General features: G+C 35.9%; 2 protein-coding genes across 8 annotated transcripts in view; one reads left to right on the top strand and one right to left on the bottom strand.

Moving 5' to 3' along the window:
* The first annotated feature begins 2,538 nt into the window (after nt 1-2,538).
* LOC106055203 (uncharacterized) overlaps nt 2,539-23,491 on the top strand; it is a 29,723-nt gene continuing 8,770 nt past the window's right edge. Inside the window, exons 1-3 of one of the 7 annotated variants that reach the window (XM_056010979.1) lie at nt 2,705-2,852; nt 22,942-23,002; nt 23,143-23,275. In XM_056010979.1, the coding sequence (XP_055866954.1) occupies nt 23,165-23,275 (111 nt within the window). In that variant the 5' untranslated portion in view covers nt 2,705-2,852; nt 22,942-23,002; nt 23,143-23,164. The other 6 variants (XM_056010982.1, XM_056010978.1, XM_056010976.1 and 3 more) reach the window with 6 other exon arrangements.
* On the bottom strand, nt 8,491-12,824 carry LOC129922887 (uncharacterized). The gene is made up of 2 exons (XM_056010971.1): nt 9,019-12,824; nt 8,491-8,921 (listed from the first exon to the last, which is right to left on the bottom strand). Exon 1 carries the CDS (start codon nt 12,703-12,705, stop codon nt 9,604-9,606), a length of 3,102 nt encoding a protein of 1,033 aa, XP_055866946.1. The 5' UTR covers nt 12,706-12,824; the 3' UTR covers nt 8,491-8,921; nt 9,019-9,603.

Raw genomic sequence — 23,491 nt, forward strand, 5'->3', positions numbered from 1 at the left:
ATAAATAAGCGTAGCCTATCCGGGGGGGGGGTGAGTTTAAAACCCCCTCCTCCAGAGGGGCTTTTTTAAAAGTTTAAAACCCCTCCAGATGGTTTTCAGTTAAAAATCCCCCTACAGAGAGTTTTGAGGTTGAATACCTCTCTCTTCAATATTATTCTAAATTAAATTCTATTTAACAAAAAACAACAACAACAACTTCAGAGATTTTTTAGTTTAAAAACCTCCAACAGATGATGTTGACGATAAAACTTTCCCTTTTCGATATAAAATCTAAAGCAAACTAGTCACCTAATTTCAAGAGCGTAGCCAAGAGAGGTTACACATTTCTACCAGTGGCTGGGCTCCATTAGTAAAGTGCAGTGAATAGTCATCTGCCAATATTTAAAAAAAAAAGCCTAAATGTGGCTCAACAAAGATGGCTAAGACTGATTTTAGGAGACAGTTATAGAGATCGGGTCTAAATCAAAGAAATCCTATGCCGAGCTGGGAGTCGACTCCTTAGTAAGGTTTTGAGTGAGCGTCGCATGAGGTTTGCGGGACATGTTTTTCGACAAAATGAATTACGCATAATAAGAGTTGCGATGACATTGAGACCATTAGGAGGAAAGCGCAAACAGGGTCCTCAGAGCAGGTGAGAAGAGGCTTCAGACACTGCCAGCGACAGATTTTCGTGGAAGCTGCTCGCCGCCCAAGGCGCCGAACGGCGCGGCAGGATCTAAGTAAGTAAGAATAGCAGATAAGGTTTTTGAAATAAAACTAGTAATAGCAGGATAATGCACTGTAGATACCTCATATGCATTTTGTTGGTTTTCAGTACCGGAAATAGTGCTTGTCGGTGGGGCTCCGCTCACAGCGCTCCCCCAGAACTCCTTGCTGGCAAGGGAAAGGAGTGTACAATTTTTCAACTAACTTCAGGAAGAACCTACAATAAACGTCTTCCGAAAGAATGAAGGGTCAGAATGTAATAAAGATTATGTACACACATACATACCGCCCCCCCCCCGAAAAAAATCCTGGCTACGCCCATTAGACCTATACAGATATTCAACTATTTTTTTTCACACACTATACTATGATTTCTTATTAAAGTTGGACCGTCCCCCGCCCACTGAAAGAGTTTGGGTGGGGAGGGCAGTAGATGTAATAGCCCCCACCCCACCCCACACTCTCGGAAGACAAATGGATGCGCCCAGAAGGTCACTGGTTTTGGTTTCGTAATGAGACGGGGCAGAATGTGATGTGACTAATCTAGACAACACTGGAGCGGCAGTATATGCATCTGTTTTATGGCTAGCATTTAGGGCAGCTTTCCTTTTCTTTCTGTTGACTGATGCAACTTCGTTTCTTTTGCTCCCCGCGAGGTTCGTACCAACACGCACAGTCTGTCTATATGCAATAGATATATATTGTAACGTTTCTCACAATCCGGGCTCTCTGCAAACTGCACCACACGACACAAATAATTCAAAGAACTTGACAACTAAGGGCTACAAAGTAACGTCTTTTGTACCATAGAATAGGTTCTTTATTGAGCTAGTGGAACGGCTTTAGACACCTCTTCGTGACTAGATAGGTTGTTTGGGGGAGCGCTGTGAGCTAGCTCCCCCAACTTAATTCCCTCTAGAGAAGGTTGTAAACTCACCCCCCCTTTCCTTTGGCATTACGCTCACAGAATTTTGTGACTGTAGTTTGCTTTAGTTTTTTTAGATTGAAAAATGGAGTTCTAACCTCATAACCTCCTTTTAAACTCTTCTCCCCCCCCCCTTTTTTTTTTGGCTACGCTCATGGAATTTGGTGACGGCAGTTTGCTTTAGGTTTTTATTGAAGAAGGGGTTTTCAACCTCAAAACCCCTTTGGTAATGTTAGGGCATGTTTAACATTAAATGTTCTCGAAAAAATAATTAAACAATTAAGTTATAAAGGATTTTATTTTGGAGGGGTTTAAGCCCGCAGACACATAGGCCTACCTACCCTAAATAATAAACAAAATCTTTTTTTTTTAATTTGTTAATTAGATCTATATAATATGCATTTATGTTGATTTTTCAATTAGGGGTCGTTGGGCGAAATTCGACTATATAGTCATCTGGTCAAAAACGTTTGAGAACCTCCGCTCAAGTCTAGAGCTCTATATTTTTTTTTATCTCTTTTTTTTATAATTTCCCATTTATTTAAGTCTCCACTTTCACGCAGTGTTGGTAGCTGATGTATTAAAAAGAAAAACTCTTGATATGTCAAGATTATAATATAATTTAAAGATCTAGTCTATATATAGATCTAGAAATACTAGATTCTAAATCTAGATGTCTAAATCGTGAAAATGTTTTGTTAAAGGAAACTTTTGTTTTAGTTTTGATTGTTACTCTTTTCCAAGAAAAAGAAACCTGTGCAGATTTTTCCTGCGCTATGGATCTAGATCTAATGCTAAAGCAAAATATCTCACTAAGTTACAGATTCTAAATAACAGTCTCTCTCAAACACTAATGTTGATTATACGCAATATCCTCTTTTTATTCTTCGCGTTCAATTAAAAAGGAAATCATAAATACACTTGCAAGGTGAAATTGTTCAGTCGTCTTATTTAAAATGCTAGAAATGTAGTTTTAATATCTAAACAGCCTAAAATTCTAGATCTATACTAACCGTATATAAATATAAAAAGAGTCTGAAATTTAAATCTGGCAACACATTGAAATAACAAAACATAGATATAATATTTTAATATAGATCTAGAATCAAGATCTAGATCTAGAATCTATATCTAGTAACAATCTAGTTCTATCTCTAGGGTCTAGATCTATCGGGCTGCATATCGTTTATCCAGGGTACCTGCAACAAAGATTCATACATAGGTTATTTTATATAGATCTAGCTGAATCTAGCTAGATCTAGAGTCTATATTATTTTTTCTATTCATAATATAAAAATTAGATCTAGATCTAAATTAACTAAATAGTTAAAATACTGACTTGGGACTTGGGGACTGAAGTAGAAGGTCTTATATTACTTATAAGTCTAGATTAGATCTAGATCTAGATTATTCTAGATCTACTCATCTAGAATCAAAGAATCTCTAGTTACACTCTAGTATCTGACTTAACTATCTAGATCTCTAGGGTCTAGATCTATCGGACTGCATATCGTTTATCCAGGGTACCTGCAACAAAGATTCATACATAATCTAGATCTAGTATCATTACATAGGTTATTAATTTATATAGATCTAGAATCTAGCTGAATCTAGCTAGATCTAGTTCATCTAGACTCTAGAGTCTATATTATTTTTTCTATTCATAATATAAAAATTAAATACTGACTTGGGACTTGAGGACTGAAGTAGAAGGTCTTAGAAGTCTAGATTAGATCTAGATCTACTCATCTAGAATCAAAGAATCTCTAGTATCTGACTTAACTATCTAGATCTGATCTAGTCTAGTTTATTTTCTAGTATACTCATATAGTAGTTACAGTCTGAGTCTAGTAATTCAAAATGTAATTTTAAATTTAATTTACATGCTAGTGCTCTAGACTCTAGAATTCTAGACCTAGATTCAAGATATACACGACACCGTGTGTCATTAAAATTATAATAATAAAATATTAAGATCGCAGAATAATGAAAATAACCCATGAATTTGCAAAGCTGTTTTTTCTTAAGACTTGAGTCTTAAGCGTTAGAGTCTAGACTAGTTGACTAGTACTTAGTTCTAGTTGACTAACATAAGGTAGAAAAAGATATAGATTATAATATATATATTATAGATATAGACCTCTCTAGATTCTCTGTAACTTATATAATAATATATAGATCTAGATCTATAAATATATTAAATGTTATATAGATCTACTGTCCCCTGTGTCCAAATTCATTACTCATAGCATGTATTTATCAACAGCCATCACCATAACATTTTCTAAGTGCCTTGTGTCATGATACTTCTCAACCTATTCTTTAACATCTTTAATATGCAGTGACTTTGTTTACAAGATGTTTGTTAAAATGTTTTACTTAATTCGGATGTTCCTTCAGAGTTGAAGATAATTACTTCCCAGTCCAAACCTCCCGCAGGACGACGGGGGATGGGAGCGGGCAGGGTTTGAACCCTGGACCATCGATAAGTCTGAACGATAGTCTAGCGTGCAAACCGCACGACCAGGCTTTCATACAAGACAACATAAGTACAAGATACATCCCCAACAATAAATTTGACATCTTTAAAACTGTATCTAAAACAGCAACTTTCACATCATCTGCATGGTTTCCTCTGATTCAGTTTCACTCCTAACCATGTTCTCAGGCATATATATATGGAATTAAATGTACAAAACCAACTCTTCAACCTCAATTCCTTTGCATACCTCACATGGTCATCTGCTGCTTTCTTAATAACTTGTAAATCCTGTTTGAGAGTCTATATCTTAATAGAGTTAGCTACACACAATTTTATATGCTTTCAGAGCATCAAGGTAATTTATTTAAAGGCAATTAAATATATCCTTGTGGACAAAAAGTAGTCAAGATTGTTTCATTTATTTGAGCAAAGTCTCTTTGTATTTCAGTTTAAGACTACATCCTTGTTAGTGACACATATAACATGGATTGATCTCCAGGAATAAATGACGTTGTGTCTGTTCATTCATAGACACTGTCAGCATGAGATTTAACAACGGTTGTTGAATATCTGTGCTTGCAAAGACACAGATTTAAAATTTCACTGGCAAAGGATTCCAGCAACATTTGCTTTCTTAACTTTTTTCTGCTCCTTTGAGCTTCTTTTTCAATTCTGATGCCTATTGACTTAAAATAATTTTTGGTCACTTTGTTACACTGCAAAAGATAATAGTTGTGTGATTGTGAAGATTACAAGATCATGCAAAAACTTAACCCAGTGGCGTAGCTAGGGATTTGGGGGTCCAAGGGGATTGATCTCTTTAGGGACCCCTGAATTTGGACATTCAACATCATGATAATATTTAATATAAAAACACATTTTGGACACTCATTTGGAGGCCCGGGGGGGATTTTCAGATTTGGATCCCTCCCCCCCCCCTCCCAGTTACGCCACTGGCTCAAACATACCAATAACAATTCGTATGTAACTGGAAATTCTATTGTCATGGTCAAGAAGATCTGGAATGGTCTTTGTGGATGATGGCAGATGTCAGGGGATATTTAATAATCTTTTGCCTTTGTCAGAAGTGCTGAGATCTTGTAACCGTGATGCTGAAGATTCTTTACTTGAAGTTGTCAGCTTATAAGATGATCTAAATATTTACTAGTAGATTCAATGAAGAAGATTCTTTTGATTTAAATACAAGAACTTTAATTCCTAACTTGAAAACACTAAATGTATAATACAGTAATTACAAGAGTGAACTGTATCTAATATAAAACATACTACTAGATTCTAACTCAAGATAGTATGTCTACATCCTATTAATATCTCTAAATCGACTGAGGAATTAATATATCATATCCTGCTTCTTTGTTCTCCACATAGCGTCTCTCCGCCTACTTCCAGTGCCATTCTCAATCAAATTTAAATTTACTATCACTTGACAGACACGCTGCTGCCTTGATTGATGCGTGTCGCAATGTCACAGGAAAAACCAGCGACCTAGATATGAAATTCAACCTCGACCTAAGCTATTATTTAATAATTATTAATTTAAATAAAATGCTTGACATCGATACGTGACATCTATCTATAAGACTGAAAGCACTGTGATTGGCCCCTTTTTAGATTCATCCGAATATAAGGTTCACACCATTGTTAACCGTATATCTTTATAAGAAAGATAAGCCTTATGTTGCTTTTAAATCGCTTAAGTGTGTAGGGCCATATAAGGGATGAAGCCTATAAAAAGCACTGTATACAGATGTAGGCTATTACATTATTTCGGAAAATGTGTTAAATTAGTAGCCCTAATACACTGTAGAGTCTGTAAATTATGACGCTCTGAGTGCTCCTTTTATAAAAGAAAATTAAACAATCTTTTTACAATTTTATACAAGTGTTAGTGGCATCCATGCTGTCCTTTCATTGGCTACGGGCCCAATTGGGTACTGGCCCACCCTGCGTTTGCCAGAATGCCCACATAAGCAGTCCGCCCTGGTTAACAAGAGTCTATACTATAGATTTGTATAATCTTTAGTCTAATGTACTAACTAATCTTATCTAGATTCTAGATCTAATTTAAGAGTTTAGTCTATATATAGAATGTGTATCAATAGAGATAATTAAGCCAATCAATGTCACTCTACATTTCTTTAGCTCTAGTCTAGATGGCTGCCTGGTTGTGTTGTATGTCGTTGAATGGTCACACACAATGGTCATGGATTCAAACCTGGCTGTTACCCCCACCATCCTGCATGAGGTTTGGGCTTGGATGTAAATATGGACCTATAGATCTTTTTTTTTTCTTCAATTTTAATAAATTTACATCTTTGCTTATAAATGCTGTTTCTATTTGTTTTGTGTATAATTCTGTATAGCTACTCTTTGGGAGGGGGGGGGGGGGGTCCTGTGACCGTATAGTTCTAGAAATGAACTTTGTGCAGGATGCACTTCTAAGCATTAGGCAGACCTGCCTACCGTTACGCAAAATGCGTATTCGTTACGCAAAATCTCCCAATAATGACCGTCAGTACGCAAATACGCATTTAACCCTCCGCGTTACGCATTTCGTATCCTTTTTTTTCCCCTCTCTTGACTAGCTTACGAGCGGTCACGGAGGTCACGCTAAGCCGTCCTGTTGGGGGGGGGGGAACAGCAAAGGTGGGGAACACATTGTTTCCAGATCTATACGTTGATTGGTTCTTAAAAGCAATTAGATTTAGTCTAGAAATGAAGAACGCGAGAGTGAGGGAGTGGCGGATTGGTACCAGGTTGGTATCGTCAGTTAGCTGATACACCAACATGACTTTTTTTTTCATTAGTTCATTAGTAGAAATTAATTATGTTGAATCCCTGATTCCTGTATTCATTTGTATAGAAAAAAATATTGAAGTGCTATCGATTCAAAACACATTCAGTGACATTGTAGATATCTAGTCTAGATCTAGATCTGGATTCAAGATCTAGAAAACTTGTTATACAGGAATAGATCTAGCCAGAGTCTAGCTAGTCATTACGTTATGTCATGATTCTCTACATTACTCTACAATCTAGACTCTAGATCCAATTTAGTTGTAGTATGATTTAGATTGACTAGATCTAGATCGATAACATCTACTACCATCTAGTCTAGATCTAGACTAGATTCTTAGTCTTAGTCATAGAATAGATCAAGGATGAAGGTAGGCCTACGAAAGTTTGGAGTAGACCTACGTTTGTAGCGGATCCACGGCATCGCCGTAGTGATGGGAACTAAACTAATTTTTTTTAGTTAAACTAAAACTAAGTTTGAACTAAAAAAAAGTAATTAAACTTTTAGTTAATCACAAATTGAAAAAATTAGTTAAACTAAACTAAGAAACTTTAGTTAAACTTTTACAAACTATTTTGACCTTTTTTAAGGACAACACAGCCAAACATGAAAAATATAAAACACAACCAATCTCTTTAGCAAAATGTAATAAACATTTATTTGTGCACATGAAAAAAGATTTAAATGTCTTTATGGGATAGATGTGGATCTTAATAGAATCACTAGAATGATACTATTATAGAAACAAATTAGAAGTAATTGTCCAAGTTCTAATATAAGTTACCTTTAGAAGTAATGATAAAACTGCATGTTGACTCTCTAACTAATTCTAGATTCTAGAATATTCTGGATCTAATATCTTCTACTAAACGAAATGATCAGAAATATAATCTGGATCTAGAATTAAATCTAGCTACTGGACCTAGATCAAATAATTAATATTTTAATCTAAAAATAATCTAAGAAATACTAGTTACTACTACTACTACTAGATCTAAAATCTAGATAGAGTATAGAGTCTAGATCTAGTCTAGTAGATATCTTAGTAACTCTAGATCTAGAGATTTTAGATTATTATAATTATGATTATAACTAGATATGGGTATTTAGATCTATACTCTAGTAGTAGATAATACTAGATCTAGATCTAATAGATCTAGAATCTAGATTATTCTAGATAGTAGATCTAGATATTATAAGTATAATTATAATAGAAGTAGATGTAGATCTAGTCTAGATTTAGTTAATTTAGTAGTGATGACTAGTAATTATTAATATTATACTCATTATAGATTTATCATCTATGCATCTTAAGTCTTAGTATAGTAAGTAATCTAGATATATCTAGATCTAATCTAGACTCTAATTCTAGAATAGTAGAATCTCTAAACATACTAAACTAATAGATCTAGTCTAATAAAGTAAAGTAATATAGATTTCAATTAATAGATCTAGGTTAATTATTATTGACTTATAATTTTGAATTTACATCTAGATGTAAGACTACTAAGAGTTAGACTCTACTTAAGACTAAGTGTAAAATATTTGTGTTACACAAATAACAAACTAGTGTTTAAGAGGGAAGACATATTAGGAACCCCGTTTATTACGTAAACACAAGCGGTGTTGCACTGACGCGCTAGTGTGCAAATGTACATATAATACTATTATGTTACTGTCAGGGTTAAGTTAAGGCCTTAGCTCGTTTGCCCGGGCCCCTGACATTTAACCAGGCACCTTCGTGCTTACAATAAATAAATAACTCACTGGTAACAATGTAAATATTTAATGATATAAATATAAGTATGATGACAAACTAATGGAGTAATGACATTGAATTTGGAACATTGTAATACTGTGAATTTATTAATTAAATAATAATTCTACCCCTTGCTGTCCCACAACGTACACATAAATGTTCGAAAACACAACACACTCTGACACTGCTGTCTTTAGTCACCAGCGTAGACTTCCAATCCCAAGCTAACTCCCTGTAAAGACAAAGTAAAGACAAACTAGAAAGGTCTAGTAGACTATCACTATGGCATCAAAACAACTGCGAAACGCAGTTATGCCTTAGATACTCACCCTAAACAGGGGAACACAGAAGAATCTCAACAAACGTTACACCAGCAGAACAAAAACACTCCATTAACTTACAAGCAAGGCAACAAAAAGAAAGTGCGTTCAAAAATAGTGCACTTATTACACATTGGTGCTAGAATGACATAATCTACGCACCGACATTCCCCCTCTCCCCCCAAACTGGTTCTTACAAAGTATGGACCAGTTTCCGTACCTCAAACTGAAAGAAAAGTAAGAAGATATCATGGCAACTACAAGGTAAGCACATCCAGCTAGGAAAATTCATCCGCATTAACATCACTCTTCCAAACATAACAACTTAGAAGAAAAATTACCAATGACACTTTTTACCAAAGTATCCACATTACACTATGAACCATTCACAAAATCACAATCTACCAACCAATCAAATTTAAAATGCATAATCAGCAAATTAATTTCAATAATACTAAATGCAACATAATATCATCTAACATAAAGTGCAAACATTTTCAAACAACAATGTATACATTGGAACATTCAAATGCATAAGACATGTATTAAAACAATACATAAGTATGTAGCTCATGTAGCTGCGTATTTGAAAGTCTATAGCAATCTTGAACACAGATCAGCAAGCAGATTGTCCTCCCCTTTGACATGAACAACATCAAAGGAATAATCCTGTAACATCAGCGCCCATCTTGTAATACGTGCATTGGTAAAGTTAGTGCTCCTAAGGTAAGATAAAGCCTTGTGGTCAGTCTGGAGATGAAATTTTTTTCCGGCCAGATACCTGTCCAATTTTTTTATTGCATATATAATGGCCAATCCTTCCCGTTCAATGATAGAATACTTCTGCTCCCGAGGCAACAACTTACGGCTCACAAATTTTATAGGATGCAACATACCATTCACACACTGGCTAAGAATGCCAGAGATCCCTTTGTCTGAGGCATCAGTCTGGAGATAGAACGGTAGAGAAAAATCAGGCAAACGAAGAATAGGATACTTACATAGACAGGCCTGTACTCTCTTCAATGCCTCCGCACACTCACAGCTCCAGTCGACTCTCATGGATTTTCCACGACGTAATAATTCCGTAAAAGGAAAAACTAAATCCGCGTGTTTTGGTATAAACCTACTGTAGTAGTTAATTAACCCAATCAAACCACGAAGTTCCTTTTTTGTACTTGGAGTCTTAAATTCCAAAATCTTTTTCACATTACTATGATCAGGTTTGACAACTCCCTGTCCGACACTATGACCTAGAAATTTTACATTAGTAAAGCCCACCTCCAATTTGGCGGGTTTTAATGTAAATCCATTCTTTCTTAAAGCACTAAATACATTACGAACACTTTCAATGTGTCTGTCCCAGTCCTCACTGAAAATACAAATGTCATCGAAATAAAACAATACATTTTCTAAACCTCTTAACATGCGCTTAACAATCTTGTTAAAGTGATTAGGAGCACCGCTTAATCCAAAGGGTAAATAATGGAACATATAATGTTCTCCCAAAACTCTAAATGCTGTAAATGGTTTGCTTGTTTCACAAATTGGAATTTGCCAGTAACCCTTAGTCAGATCCAGTAACGTAAAGTACTTAGCTTTATATAGCATGTTGAACAAATCTTCTTGTTCGGGAATTACCTCAGCGGGTATTTCAGAAACATTATTTAATTTTCTAAAATCAATACAAGGTCGCAAAGTTCCGTCTTTCTTTTTTATTATAACAACGGGCGCTGCATAGGGGGAGTCTGTTGGCCCTATAATTCCCAAATCCAACATGCTGTCAATCTCTTGCTTAACTTTATCTCTTAAGTGGATAGGTACCGCATATGGTTTTAAAGTCACAGGTTTCGTATCAACCAATTTAATTTTAAACTCTTCGACCTTGGCTCTACCAGGAATATCAGATATTATGTCTTTAAATTCACTCAAAATGTCATCAACTTGCTTCTTTTGTATAGCATTCAAATCGGGATTAATTTTGACCTGCGTCAACACATTCCCGCCACTCATTTCTTCCGACCTAATCTCTAGCGTTGGGATGTTGGCCATTACATCTTCATTCTCCCCATCCTGCTCATCAACTTCTTCTTCCCCCACAACTGATACCATGTTAGCTGATAAAAGTTCATTTGTATCCTCAGTTTCAACGTTTGAATTGCTTACTTCCTTTACCCTACAGTGATATTTCATGAGTCGGTTTATGTGATACACCTTTATCTTATTTTCTTTCTCAACAACGTAATTGAACTTTGATATTTTATTCACAACCTTATACGGGCCTTGCCAAAACACGGACATCTTATTGTCTCTGTGTGGCTTGAGGACTAAAACACAGTCACCCTCATTAATGTCTCGTCTAGACGAATATTTGTCATATTGCATTTTGTACTTCTTTTTGTTTGCATCGCTGTTAGATTTAGCAATAGAAGTCACCTCTGATAATCTTTGTTTTAAGTCCACTAAATAAGTGAACACATTCTTATATTCAGTTTCTTCTTCAGCATTTACAAATACTTGCTTCAAAATAGCCAGTGGGCCTCTCATTTGTCTCCCATAGACAAGCTCAAATGGCGACAACCCCGTTGTCTCATTAGGTACCTCTCGGTAGGCGAACAATGCTGCACTAACTTTCCGGTCCCAATCATGAGGGCTATCCTGACATACTTTCCTTAAAAAGGATTTTAAAGTAGAATTGAGCCTTTCTATCATACCATTAGAGCTGGGGTGGTATATAGTGGAGTGCACGGGTTTAACTGAGAAAAATTCGCACACCTGTTTGTACAATTCGGAGGTAAACTGGGGGCCTTGATCACTTAATATTTCTATAGGTAGCCCTATTCTACAAAAAATATTAGTTAGTGCCTCAATAACTGTTTCTGTATTTATATTCCTCAGAGGTATCGCTTCTGGCCATCTGGTAGCGACATCTACCACTGTCAAAATATACCTATTCTTATTGTCAGTTATCTCCAATGGCCCAATAATATCTGTAGCAACTTTGTAAAACGGAGTGGTAACAACATTCATTTGGCCTAGCTCCACTCTGTCACAACGACGCGGCACTCTAGCTTTCTGACAAATATCACACGACCTCACAAACTCTTTTATGTCTCTATCTAAACCTTGCCAGAAAAAATATTTGTAGATTTTACTTTTAGTCTTTCTTAATGACAAATGCCCTGCTAACATACTCTCATGAGCAGTTTTCAACACAATTTCTCTCTTAGCTGAGGGTACAACTAACTGTCTTTCTTCCTCACCAAACTCTCCCCTAAACACTCTGTACAATAGTCTATCAAACACTTTATATTCCACACTTCCATTCTTTTTATTATCTACACAATTATCCACATGTCGCTCCCATAGATCTTTCAAAGACGGATCACTCAGTTGTTCACGTAAAAAATCATCACTCGTACCTAAAACATCACGACAATCTTCCAATATTCCACACTCATTTACAGGGCCACTATCATTCTCTCTATCTTTCGCTGACCTAGTTACTGCTGCGCAATCAAACTCCTGACTCACATTAATATCAACATTCCCAAGAATCAAATCTGCAACAGGGTCTTTAAAACAAGCAACCACATATTTCCCAACAATGTAATCCGACTCAATACTTACACACGCCAATGGGTAATCCCTGACTGTCCCATCGACAAGCTTTAATTTGTAAGTACCAGGAATCATATCTTTCTCACCAACTAATGAACTTCTAATTCCTATAACACTTGAACCAGAATCTTTCAAAACAGACACACTTATCCCATTTACTCTTCCCTTTTCAAACTTCAGCTTTCCCACAGACTTATCACGTAATGACTTATCAACATATGAAAAAGTTTCTCTCTTACATGGGGAAAAATACTCATCTCCTTTCCCTAAAGTACAATTTCCACAATTTTGAACATTACGAGGACTACTCAGTCACCTATTCCTTACTGGTGGACCTTGATGTCTATTTGTGAAACTGGTTCTATTTTGGTACACCCCATTGCCCCCAGTTCTACTGCTCCTGTAATTAGGTGTAACATAACTTTGTCTCACAAAACTGTTACCTCGGATTCTACGACCATTACCATCAAACTGTCTCTGATAACGCCCTGTTGAAACATTTCTACTGGGTCCTTGCTGATTAGAAAACGTCGCAGATGATGTCCTAGGTCTATCATCAACATCAGGAACAGAATTAATCATGGACGAACGCTGAGGACATTCTGCCAATTTGTGGCCACTCCTATTACAATTAAAGCAAATAACCACGTTTCTTTCATCAACTGGATTTGTATTCATCCCAGGCTCATCACACGCTGCCGCAACATACACACTGTCTTCCTTCGCAAGCGACACACCCCCACTAGCGACCTTAAACCCTTCAATAACATCAATCATATCATCAACTGTGCCTTTCTTACTTATTATCAGTTGCTTGTACACATCTCCTGACACATTCTCAAGTATCCTATCTTTTACCAGCAACTCTTTCACTTCTTCCACAGTCTTGCCTACTTCAGCCATTTTCAACCAATTGTCCAACGCGTTTCGCAGATCGGTGACAAAACCCCTAAAATCGTTCTGTCGTGGTTTCACCCGGTGAAACCTCTTGCGGCAGGTTTCCGCGTTTATATCCACATGTCGCAGTAATACAGCCCTCACTTCCTCATAATTTTCATTCAAAAAAAGACTGTCCCGCAGCATACAGTTTCTTAGAAAGGTAGTTAGTTTATAGGACAAGAGCAATGACCATTCCTTTCTATCGATCTTGCATCTTGTTGCGACGGCCTCAAAGTGTGTTAAATATGCCATCAGGTCATCGTCATCCTTCATTCCCTGGAAGCTCTTGTCAAGTTTATCTAAAACATTTCTAGGTCGCACCTCTGCCTGTGTTGCCGTCCCAGCCGCTGTTGCTGACTTTTCCTTCATTCTTTCTAGTTCCATCTCCTCTTTCCTCTTGAGTTCCTCCCTGGCATCTCTTTCTTTCCACCTCTCGTGTTCCTCACGCTTGGCCTTCTCCTCACGTTCAAATCTGGCCTTCTCCTCTGCCTTCGCCTCTGCTTTCAATCTTTCCTCTCTCTCAAATCTAGCCTTTTCTCGTTCAAACTCCTCTTTCTTAGCTTTTTCATAGTCTTCTTTCTGCTCAGCCACATACCTCTCTAACCTTTCACCTTCGTACCCCAGAGAACGACCATCACTTATAAACTGGGCAGTAATTGTCAACCTAGTTTCCATGGTAAATACAATGTACACTACTTGGCTGTATTATATTTAAATTATATACAATATGGGAACCAAAAAAATTCTACTAATTGTACAAGAGATCAACTAAAGCCTAGAGCCTGCGGTTAAATGGCAAAGAAAGAAACCTATCTGTGCAGTATCCCACGTCGGAGGAAAGTGCCTCACTCAGGCCACAGCGTCGAAATATAGTTGCCACAGGACAATCCAACACAATACTAGTAGCCTCAGACTTCAGTAGTTACCAACAGCCACTTTACACTCACGTTCGCTTGTTGCCGGGAGCGAGAAGACACTCGTTCGAAGGTGAAGCACAATATAGAAAACAAGAAAATACAAATGCGTTTCAATCTTGCAATACAATAGTTATATAGTATATAGTACAGTATAGTTATAGTGTTATATCACTTATATCACAAAGAATGTATTTATTGTATTTATCTGCTACTTTCGATATACATCGTTGCCAATGGTACACAATTCAATATTAGTACAGTAGATTGTGATGCAATACTATGTAAACAATTATTAGATTGTAGACACTGCTGCTACATAATCAAGTAACTAAAACTTATATAATGATTGAAATTATAGTTCTGTGACTGGTAGTCACAGCCGGACTCGAGCCCCCAACTGTCAGGGTTAAGTTAAGGCCTTAGCTCGTTTGCCCGGGCCCCTGACATTTAACCAGGCACCTTCGTGCTTACAATAAATAAATAACTCACTGGTAACAATGTAAATATTTAATGATATAAATATAAGTATGATGACAAACTAATGGAGTAATGACATTGAATTTGGAACATTGTAATACTGTGAATTTATTAATTAAATAATAATTCTACCCCTTGCTGTCCCACAACGTACACATAAATGTTCGAAAACACAACACACTCTGACACTGCTGTCTTTAGTCACCAGCGTAGACTTCCAATCCCAAGCTAACTCCCTGTAAAGACAAAGTAAAGACAAACTAGAAAGGTCTAGTAGACTATCACTATGGCATCAAAACAACTGCGAAACGCAGTTATGCCTTAGATACTCACCCTAAACAGGGGAACACAGAAGAATCTCAACAAACGTTACACCAGCAGAACAAAAACACTCCATTAACTTACAAGCAAGGCAACAAAAAGAAAGTGCGTTCAAAAATAGTGCACTTATTACACATTGGTGCTAGAATGACATAATCTACGCACCGACAGTTACATCTCTCTTCTTTAATTTAGAAAATATATTTATCAGAATAACTAACAAACTAGTCAACTAAAAAGTCTAATCAGTTCATCACAAATCAAGTCTCTTGGGTTTGTTAACTATTCTGCCTGAGCGTGTTACATAAGGTTCATTTGGTCTAAAGGTGTTAGAAGAAGCAGTGTGTAGTGGCGGCTCAAAATCTAGTGTAGTTTGTAATCTTGGACTCTCTAGATCTAGTGGTTCTGGTTGTTCTGAGATGTCATCTGGAAAGTCATAATTGTTGTCAAATCTGTTTGCTTTCTCAGAAGACTTTCTGATGTGTTTTCTGTTTCTTCTGTAGACCTTATTTCCACTTTTGACATTATATGATCTAGGCTTAGAATGCTTCGAAACTACTGTTCCTGGTTTCCACTTAGAATTAAGTTGCATTCTGACTGCCGTTCCGTCTTGTAGTGGATTATGACTCTTAACTCCTTTCCTCTTATCATAATAATGTTTCTGAGACTGTTTCTCGGAGTCAAAGTGTTTCTTCACCACCTTGAGATCTGGTGTCTTAGGTGTGAGTATTTCCTCGCTAGAAGGTAACAAATTTCTGGGTCGGCGTCCCATGAGTAATTGTGCTGGCGACAAATTAATATTACTCAGTGGAGTAGTTCTGTAGTCTAATAGCGACAGAGATTTGTCTTCGCTTTTCTTCCAAAGTTTCTTCACTGTTTGAATAGCTCTTTCAGCCTCGCCATTAGAACTGTGAAAATGAGGACTCAACATTTCATGCTCTATTCCGTATGATTTACAGAAATTCAGGAATTCCCTTGAAGCCAACTGTGGCCCGCTATCTGACCTTAACCTTCTAGGTATTCCATGGCATGTGAATATACTCTTCATTGCTTCGATGATATCTGATGTGGTTTCCTGTGACAGTTCTTTGACATCAATAAACTTTGAGAAGTAGTCAACTAGAAGCACATACTTTTTACCCTCAAAGTTAAACAGATCACACCCAACCATGCTGTATGGAAGGTCTGGTGTCTTGGTAGGCATTAGCGGTTCTGACACATTTTGATTCTGATGTTCAGCACACCTGCTACAATCCCTAACTGTCACTTCAATGTCTGCATTCATGCCTGGCCAATACATGACTTCTCTGGCTCGCTGCTTACACTTGACTATTCCTAAGTGAGACTTGTGAATCAGATTTAGCATGTATTTACGTAAGCTTGGTGGCATGACTATTCTCAGACCTTTGTATATAATACCATCAGAAGTTGATAATTGGTCTCTTGAATCCCAATATGGTCTGACTTCAATTGGAGTCTCGCTTCTTGTGTCTGGCCAACCAGTCATAATTACTTCCAGAAGCATTGAAAGTTCCTTGCTTGTACAGTCTTTAATCTCACTGTATTTCGAATCACTTACAGAGATCATATGCACTGAATCATCTGTAAATTCACATGTCTGTGTATCAGTATTTGGTAGATGTGCACGAGAAAGTGTATCGGAGATAAACATTTCCTCGCCTTTTCTGTAACAGACTTTCAGATCATACCACTGTAGTCTTATTAGCATCTTCTGTATTCTCATTGGTGCTGACAATAGAGGTTTCTTGAAGATTTGCTCCAGAGGTTTGTGATCATTATAAACTGTTACTTCTTTACCAAATATGTAGCAGTGAAATTTGCTTGTACTATACACAATTGAGAGCATTTCCTTCTCAATTTGAGCATATCTTGTTTCTGTATCTGTGAGAGCTCTTGATGCGTATGCAATTATACGGCCTTCCTGGAGTAATACTGCTCCCAGTCCATCTTTACTTGCATCACATTCTATCTCTACTTTCTTGTTGACATCATAATATGCTAAAACTGGAGGGTTTGTACAAAGATGTTTCAATTCTTTGAAACTCTTGTTTTGTTCATGATTCCATTGAAATTCTATATCATCTTTTAAAAGCTTTCGTATTGGAGCATCTGCTTGACTTAGATTAGGAATAAATTTTGCTAGGTACTGAATTACACCTAGAAATCTTCTGATTCCATCTTTGTCTTGAGGAGCTGGCATGTCAATAATTGCCTTTATCTTTGCTGGATCTGGTTCTAAACCTTTCTCTGACAAGATATGACCCATATAAGGTACTCTGTTTTGCCTTATCTTGCACTTGTCATAGTTCAGCTTTAGATTGTACTCCATTGCTCTTTGCATGACTTGTTTCAAAATGTGATCATGATGTTCAACATCTCTACCAGCTACTAGAATGTCGTCTATGATGACATATGCTCCTTCAATACCTTGAAGCATTTCATCCATAATTCTTTGGTAAATTTGTGGCGCTGATTTAATACCAAAAGGTAATCGTAACCATCTATATCTTCCCAGAGGTGTGTTGAAAGTTGTGAGAAATGAAGATTCTCTTTCAAGCTTTATTTGCATAAACCCTGACTTGGCACCGAGAACTGAGAATATCTTTGAATCTGGAATATTAGTGATCACATCTTCAATAGTTTTCATCGGGTGATGTTCCCGTCTGATTGCTTTATTGAGATCTTTTGGATCAATACATATTCTCACTTTGTCATTCCTGAACGAAACAACCATGGAGCTAACCCATTCAGTAGGTTCATGTACTGGAGTAATAAATCCATCAGCTTGCATTTCTTTAAGTTTTTCTTCAACTTTATTGCGTAGTGATGCTGCTAAGCGACGTGGTGGATGAATAACTCCTTTAGCATTTTCCTGTAACTGAATCTTGTATTCTCCTGGCAGTGTTCCAGTTGTTTTCAGCATTTCAGGAAATTCTCTTTGTAACTCGTCTTCTGCCTTGGATTCTATGCTGTCTATCCGTTGTAGTAGTCCTAAACATTCTGCTGTGTCACCACTCAAAATGTTCTCTTGACTAATGTCTACTACCTCAAACCTTGCTTTCACCTCTTGGATATTATTTTTCAAAGGCAGCACTACTGCTCCTAAAGTCTTAATAACATGATTAGAGTAAGACTTGAGCGACTTTGCAGAATAGGCAAGTTTTACTTTGTCTTTGAGCTTTTCAAACTCAGACTTGACAAGAATGTTACATCTTGCACCAGTGTCGATACGAAAAATTAATGTCTTGCCATGCACGACTAGTTTTACAGTCCACTTGTCTTCGACGACATTGATGTTCTCAATATTACCCTTTCTATACTGGCTACTTGCAGTGCTAACAGGTATAATATTTTCATCACTGTGACTGTCATCTTCTACTAGATTGACGTTGCGTCTTTTTCTGCACATTTGAAACCAGTGGTTTTTCTTCTTGCAGAAATTGCATGTGGTTCCTATTGCTGGACATTTTCCCTTTTCGTGGTTCTTGCCGCATTTACTACATAATTTATCTGAGTTATCTTTAGACTTCTGCTTTAGTACATTGTGTGACCCTCTCTTGATTGCTAGAACTTCTTGGCCCCAGAACATTTTCACTTGGCTTTGTGACATCTCATATTGTTGTCCTATTTCTATAGCCTTGCTAAGGGTCAACTTCTGTCCCTGATCAAGAAGTCTTAATTGTACCTTTTCGTGTATGACTCCACTAATGATCAAATCTATAAGCATATCGTCTGGGTTGTCATACTCACAGTCCATAATGAGAAGCTTTAGGACTTTAACAAAGTTATCAAAACTTTCTCCTTCTACCTGCTTTCTCTGATGTGCTCTAAATCTAGACACTCTTTTATTTTGTCTTGGCCTTATGTAGTCTTCTATTTTCTTTAATAGCAATTGCGGATCTCCCTCTTCACTATCAGTAATATTTAGAGTTTTGTAAACTTCACGGCCTTGCTGACCTATCCACATTCCCAGCCATCCGGCTTTTTGTTTACTATCGGCACCAGCTAACGGTCCTTTGAAACAAAAGCTCACCTGCTGTTGAAACCTTAAAAACTCTTGATACAGATCTTTAGCATTCCAATTCAAGATTGGTTGCTCAAAATAAAAAGAAGCCATTATTAGATTAATAAAAACCTTTGTCTGGACAGCTTTTTAAGTTTTATTCTGACACCATGTAAAATATTTGTGTTACACAAATAACAAACTAGTGTTTAAGAGGGAAGACATATTAGGAACCCTGTTTATTACGTAAACACAAGCGGTGTTGCACTGACGCGCTAGTGTGCAAATGTACATATAATACTATTATGTTACACTAAGAGACTAAAATAATTAAATATAGACTATTATGACTATAGATCTAATAGTAGTAATAGATTAATACTACTAGACTAGTCGTCACTAGACTCTTAACTCTAGATCTATCTAGTAAAAAGTTTTAAAATAAAAAGAGTCGACATTTCTTCTAGATCTATAGTAAAGCAAAATTCTTTTCTGCAGCTATACCGTCAATACAGGAACACACTGGTGTTTAATAAAAAGCAGCAAAATGTAGATCTATAGAAGCAAGGAATTATTAGGATTTATCAAGCAACGAAACTTGCTAGAAATATAATGAACACGTTTATTTTTCTCGCCTTTCAAATACCTTGAATTGGCGGGAATAGTGGCCATTATAGGGTAAAGGTTAAAAGGCTTTCAAGTGACCTGTGCACCCTCTAGTTTATTCTCCTCTCTATAATTCATTATATATATTCTCCAAATTACATAGATCTAAATATTTATTGGTATGTATGTTAAAAAAGTTTGTAAAATTTGTAATTAAACTTTTTAGTTTGTAACTAAAAAAAAATAATTAAACTAGGATTTTAACTAAACTTTTTTTTTTAAATTAAACTTTGGCCTTAACTAATTTTTTTTAGTTAAACTAAAAGTTAGCAACTTTTTAGTTAACTTTTGCCCATCACTAGGCATCGGTAACACTCTTGAGCCCAGATCTAGTGTAGATTATATTCATTATATAGACATAGATCCAAATCTAGTCTCTATTGTCATATTGATCTAGATTTAGATTGTAGATCTAATCATATCATGACATCTAGATCTATATATATATATATATATATATATGACAAAATAGTGTATCGCGTAAGTGTTACGCATTCTGGTGCCAAAATACGCATTTTGACAATCAGCGTTACGCATTTGGACTTTTTTTGGTAGGCAGGTCTGATTAGGGTTTAGAAATAGTTTTTTTAAAACTGTTGTAGGGGAATGTTATTATAGCAATTGATAAAACTGATTTTCTGTATCATTGAAAACAATCTGAATAGGGGCAAGTGCTGTATCTTTTGTTCATCTTTCTCTTGCTTAATTGTGAATACCAGGGAAGAAGTACTAAATGACTTCTAAATGGTTTCTTTGGCTAACATTTTCTTTAGCTTTCTTTTGCTCAATAATACACAGTCATACACAACATAGCAGATACATATATATTTTATTAGCTTCATATGCTAAGAATTCATTGCGGATTATTCATTAATTGAAGAAGGCATTTGTTTTAATAGTCTCTTTAACTCTTTCAGTGCAGCGTTACTCTCAGCAAGTAACTTTGCTAGCGCTGGTCAGTGCTGTGTTACTCTCACCGAGTAATTTGCTAGCATTGGTCAGTGCAGGGTTACTCTCAGTGAGTAACTTGGTATATAAATTTTATTTCAATATCTTTTTTATGTTAAACTTTATTTCTCTTCTCTTTTTTTTTTTCTGGATATGAGAGTAATTGTTCTTTGTTTTGGTAGTAAATTGTATGAAGTAAAAACCCCTTTTTTTTTAAAAAAGAAAACATTGTGTTAGTGGTTCCTCTTTTTAAGTTTAGTTCCTGGGACCGAAAAAATGTAAATAATACAATTTCTTAGTGCTTTTGTTCAACTTTTATGAAATTGGAAGTGATATAATGTGTTTAGTCTTGTGATTTTTCCACATTTATGGATTAAATGTTTAATAAAAAGGTTAAATCTTTCAGTATATCGATTTTTTTAATGAATTTTTATATATTTCCCCTTTTCCCTGGTAAGTTCAAAATTAATTTATAAAAATGTTTTTTGAATAATTTATTTTATTTATTATACTTTTGTAGCCCATTCATTTTCATTTATACAAATATGTTAGTTTATTTAATAAAATAAAAAAGTAACTCTACCCCCCTTGAAAATTTTTAGTCATCCTGGAAAACTCCATTTTTTCAATCAAAATAATTCGCACTGAAAGAGTTAAATTGTATTTTCAAATTTACAAGTAGCAATTGACTCAGTTCTTCTCTGTTTCAGTGATCTTTTCTGTATTTAAAAAAAGTTAATGAGGGAAAAATGTAAGGGGAGAATTTCAAAATACCCTTGGGCCTCCACTTGAGGGGGGTGGGCCCAAATGAGTCTTTTTTACATTAAATATTACAAAAAATGCAGGGGTCCCCAAAAAGGTCAAGCCTCATGGGCCCCAAAATGATGGCAAATTCCTAGCTTCGCCGCTGCACCTATTCTAATCATGGCAGTGACTTTCTCAACCTTTCCAAATGAATGTTGGATAGGTATAAGAAAATTTTGAATGCAAGCGATGCCCACCACAAGTTTTAAACTTGAGACCCCTGAAGTTTATAACTCCACCACCATTCTATCTCACTCTATCATTTCTACACAATTTCAATCATTCTGAAGTTTATAACTAAACCACCATTCGAGATCTCACTCTATCATTTCTACACAATTTCAATCATTCTGAAGTTTATAACTCAACCACCATTCTATTTCACTCTATCATTTCTACACAATTTCAATCATTCTTTCATAAAATGGACAAAACTTTGACTTAGTTGGTCAACAAATTGAAATGTCATAACACCAGTACTTAGTAAGTGTACTAGTCATCTGAAGATATTTTCAAGCTCTCTTGAACACACAAGTTTGAAGACTGAACAAATGTGGAAGTAAAGTTACTATAGTTACAAATATTTTAGAATGTTAATTTATGATATTTACTATTTCTTGGAAGCAAAGCCATACTTTAAAAAGGAAATAAAGTCGTTAATAACGTGTTTTTTTTTTAAGAAATGTTTGTAATTTATAACATAATACACACAAATAATTGAGTCTCAATAGCTAGCATGAACTTAACAATGCTGAAGAGAAAAAGGTTGTTGACCTCACCACACCTTCATGGCATTTTCTTCCTTTGCTGCTAGATAGTAAAAAAAATAAGTAAACAAAGTTCACTTCTCATACCTTGCCATCTATGGGGCAGATGATGTAAAAGTTACCTGAGGGTGTTATATGGCCAGCACAATGACCAACTGCCTTTACTTTCCCCCAACTATTGTCAGGTACCCATTAGAGCTGGGTCAACTGAGAGGATGTTAAAATCCCAGTCTTCACCAGGATTTGAACTCAGGACTCTCCAGTCCAGAAGCAAAGCGCTTTACCACTCAGCCTCTTTTGCTGCTAGATAATGCTAATAAATCTAAGCATTAGGCTTTAAGCTTGTGACCTTCATTTCCATTTTTTTTTCTTTTTATTGTTTCAGGTAAAGTTCAATCTCTTTGCATATTATTTGTTTAGACATTTTATGTCACATTTCTGTTTTCAGTTTTGTCAGCTTTGAATTGTGAAGACCTGGACTCTAGATTTGACTGTTGAGATTTTTCTAAGTTAGATCTTAGTTAGTTTATATGGTATATGCACTATTACTGTGTTAGATAGGCGATAGATTTGTTTTTGAATAGTTTAATTAATGGTGTGGTTTATTATAAGTGTTACATCAGACCATCTTACCTTCTATTTTATCTAGTTAGAGGAGTAGGCATACTACAATGGCTACACAGCGATACAGCACTGCTCAAAAGATTGCCTTTGCTGGGATGACAATTGGATTTGTCATGTGCACAGTGGGATGCATAGCTCCATTCTGGCAGACTGGCAAAGTAAGTAGGCTATGTTCAATTTAATCAACCTCGAACAAGTTTAATTTTTTAGTAATTTTAGGGACTCAATTTTGCAGATGCACGCATAGGAGTATAATTTTTTATTTTGAAAATATTTTTTTTTTTAGATTTATATTGTGTATTTTACTTTTCATCGCTACTTTAAAAAAGACCTTACGCTTTATATAATAGTTAAAATAAAGGCAATGTAGTATT

Source organism: Biomphalaria glabrata, chromosome 14 (assembly GCF_947242115.1).
Source record: "Biomphalaria glabrata chromosome 14, xgBioGlab47.1, whole genome shotgun sequence".
Lineage (NCBI taxonomy): Eukaryota > Metazoa > Mollusca > Gastropoda > Planorbidae > Biomphalaria > Biomphalaria glabrata.

Coding starts and splice junctions, on each gene's coding strand:
- LOC129922887 (XM_056010971.1), bottom strand. CDS start 12,705: ATGATTCCTGGTACTTACAAATTAAAGCTTGTCGATGGGACAGTCAGG.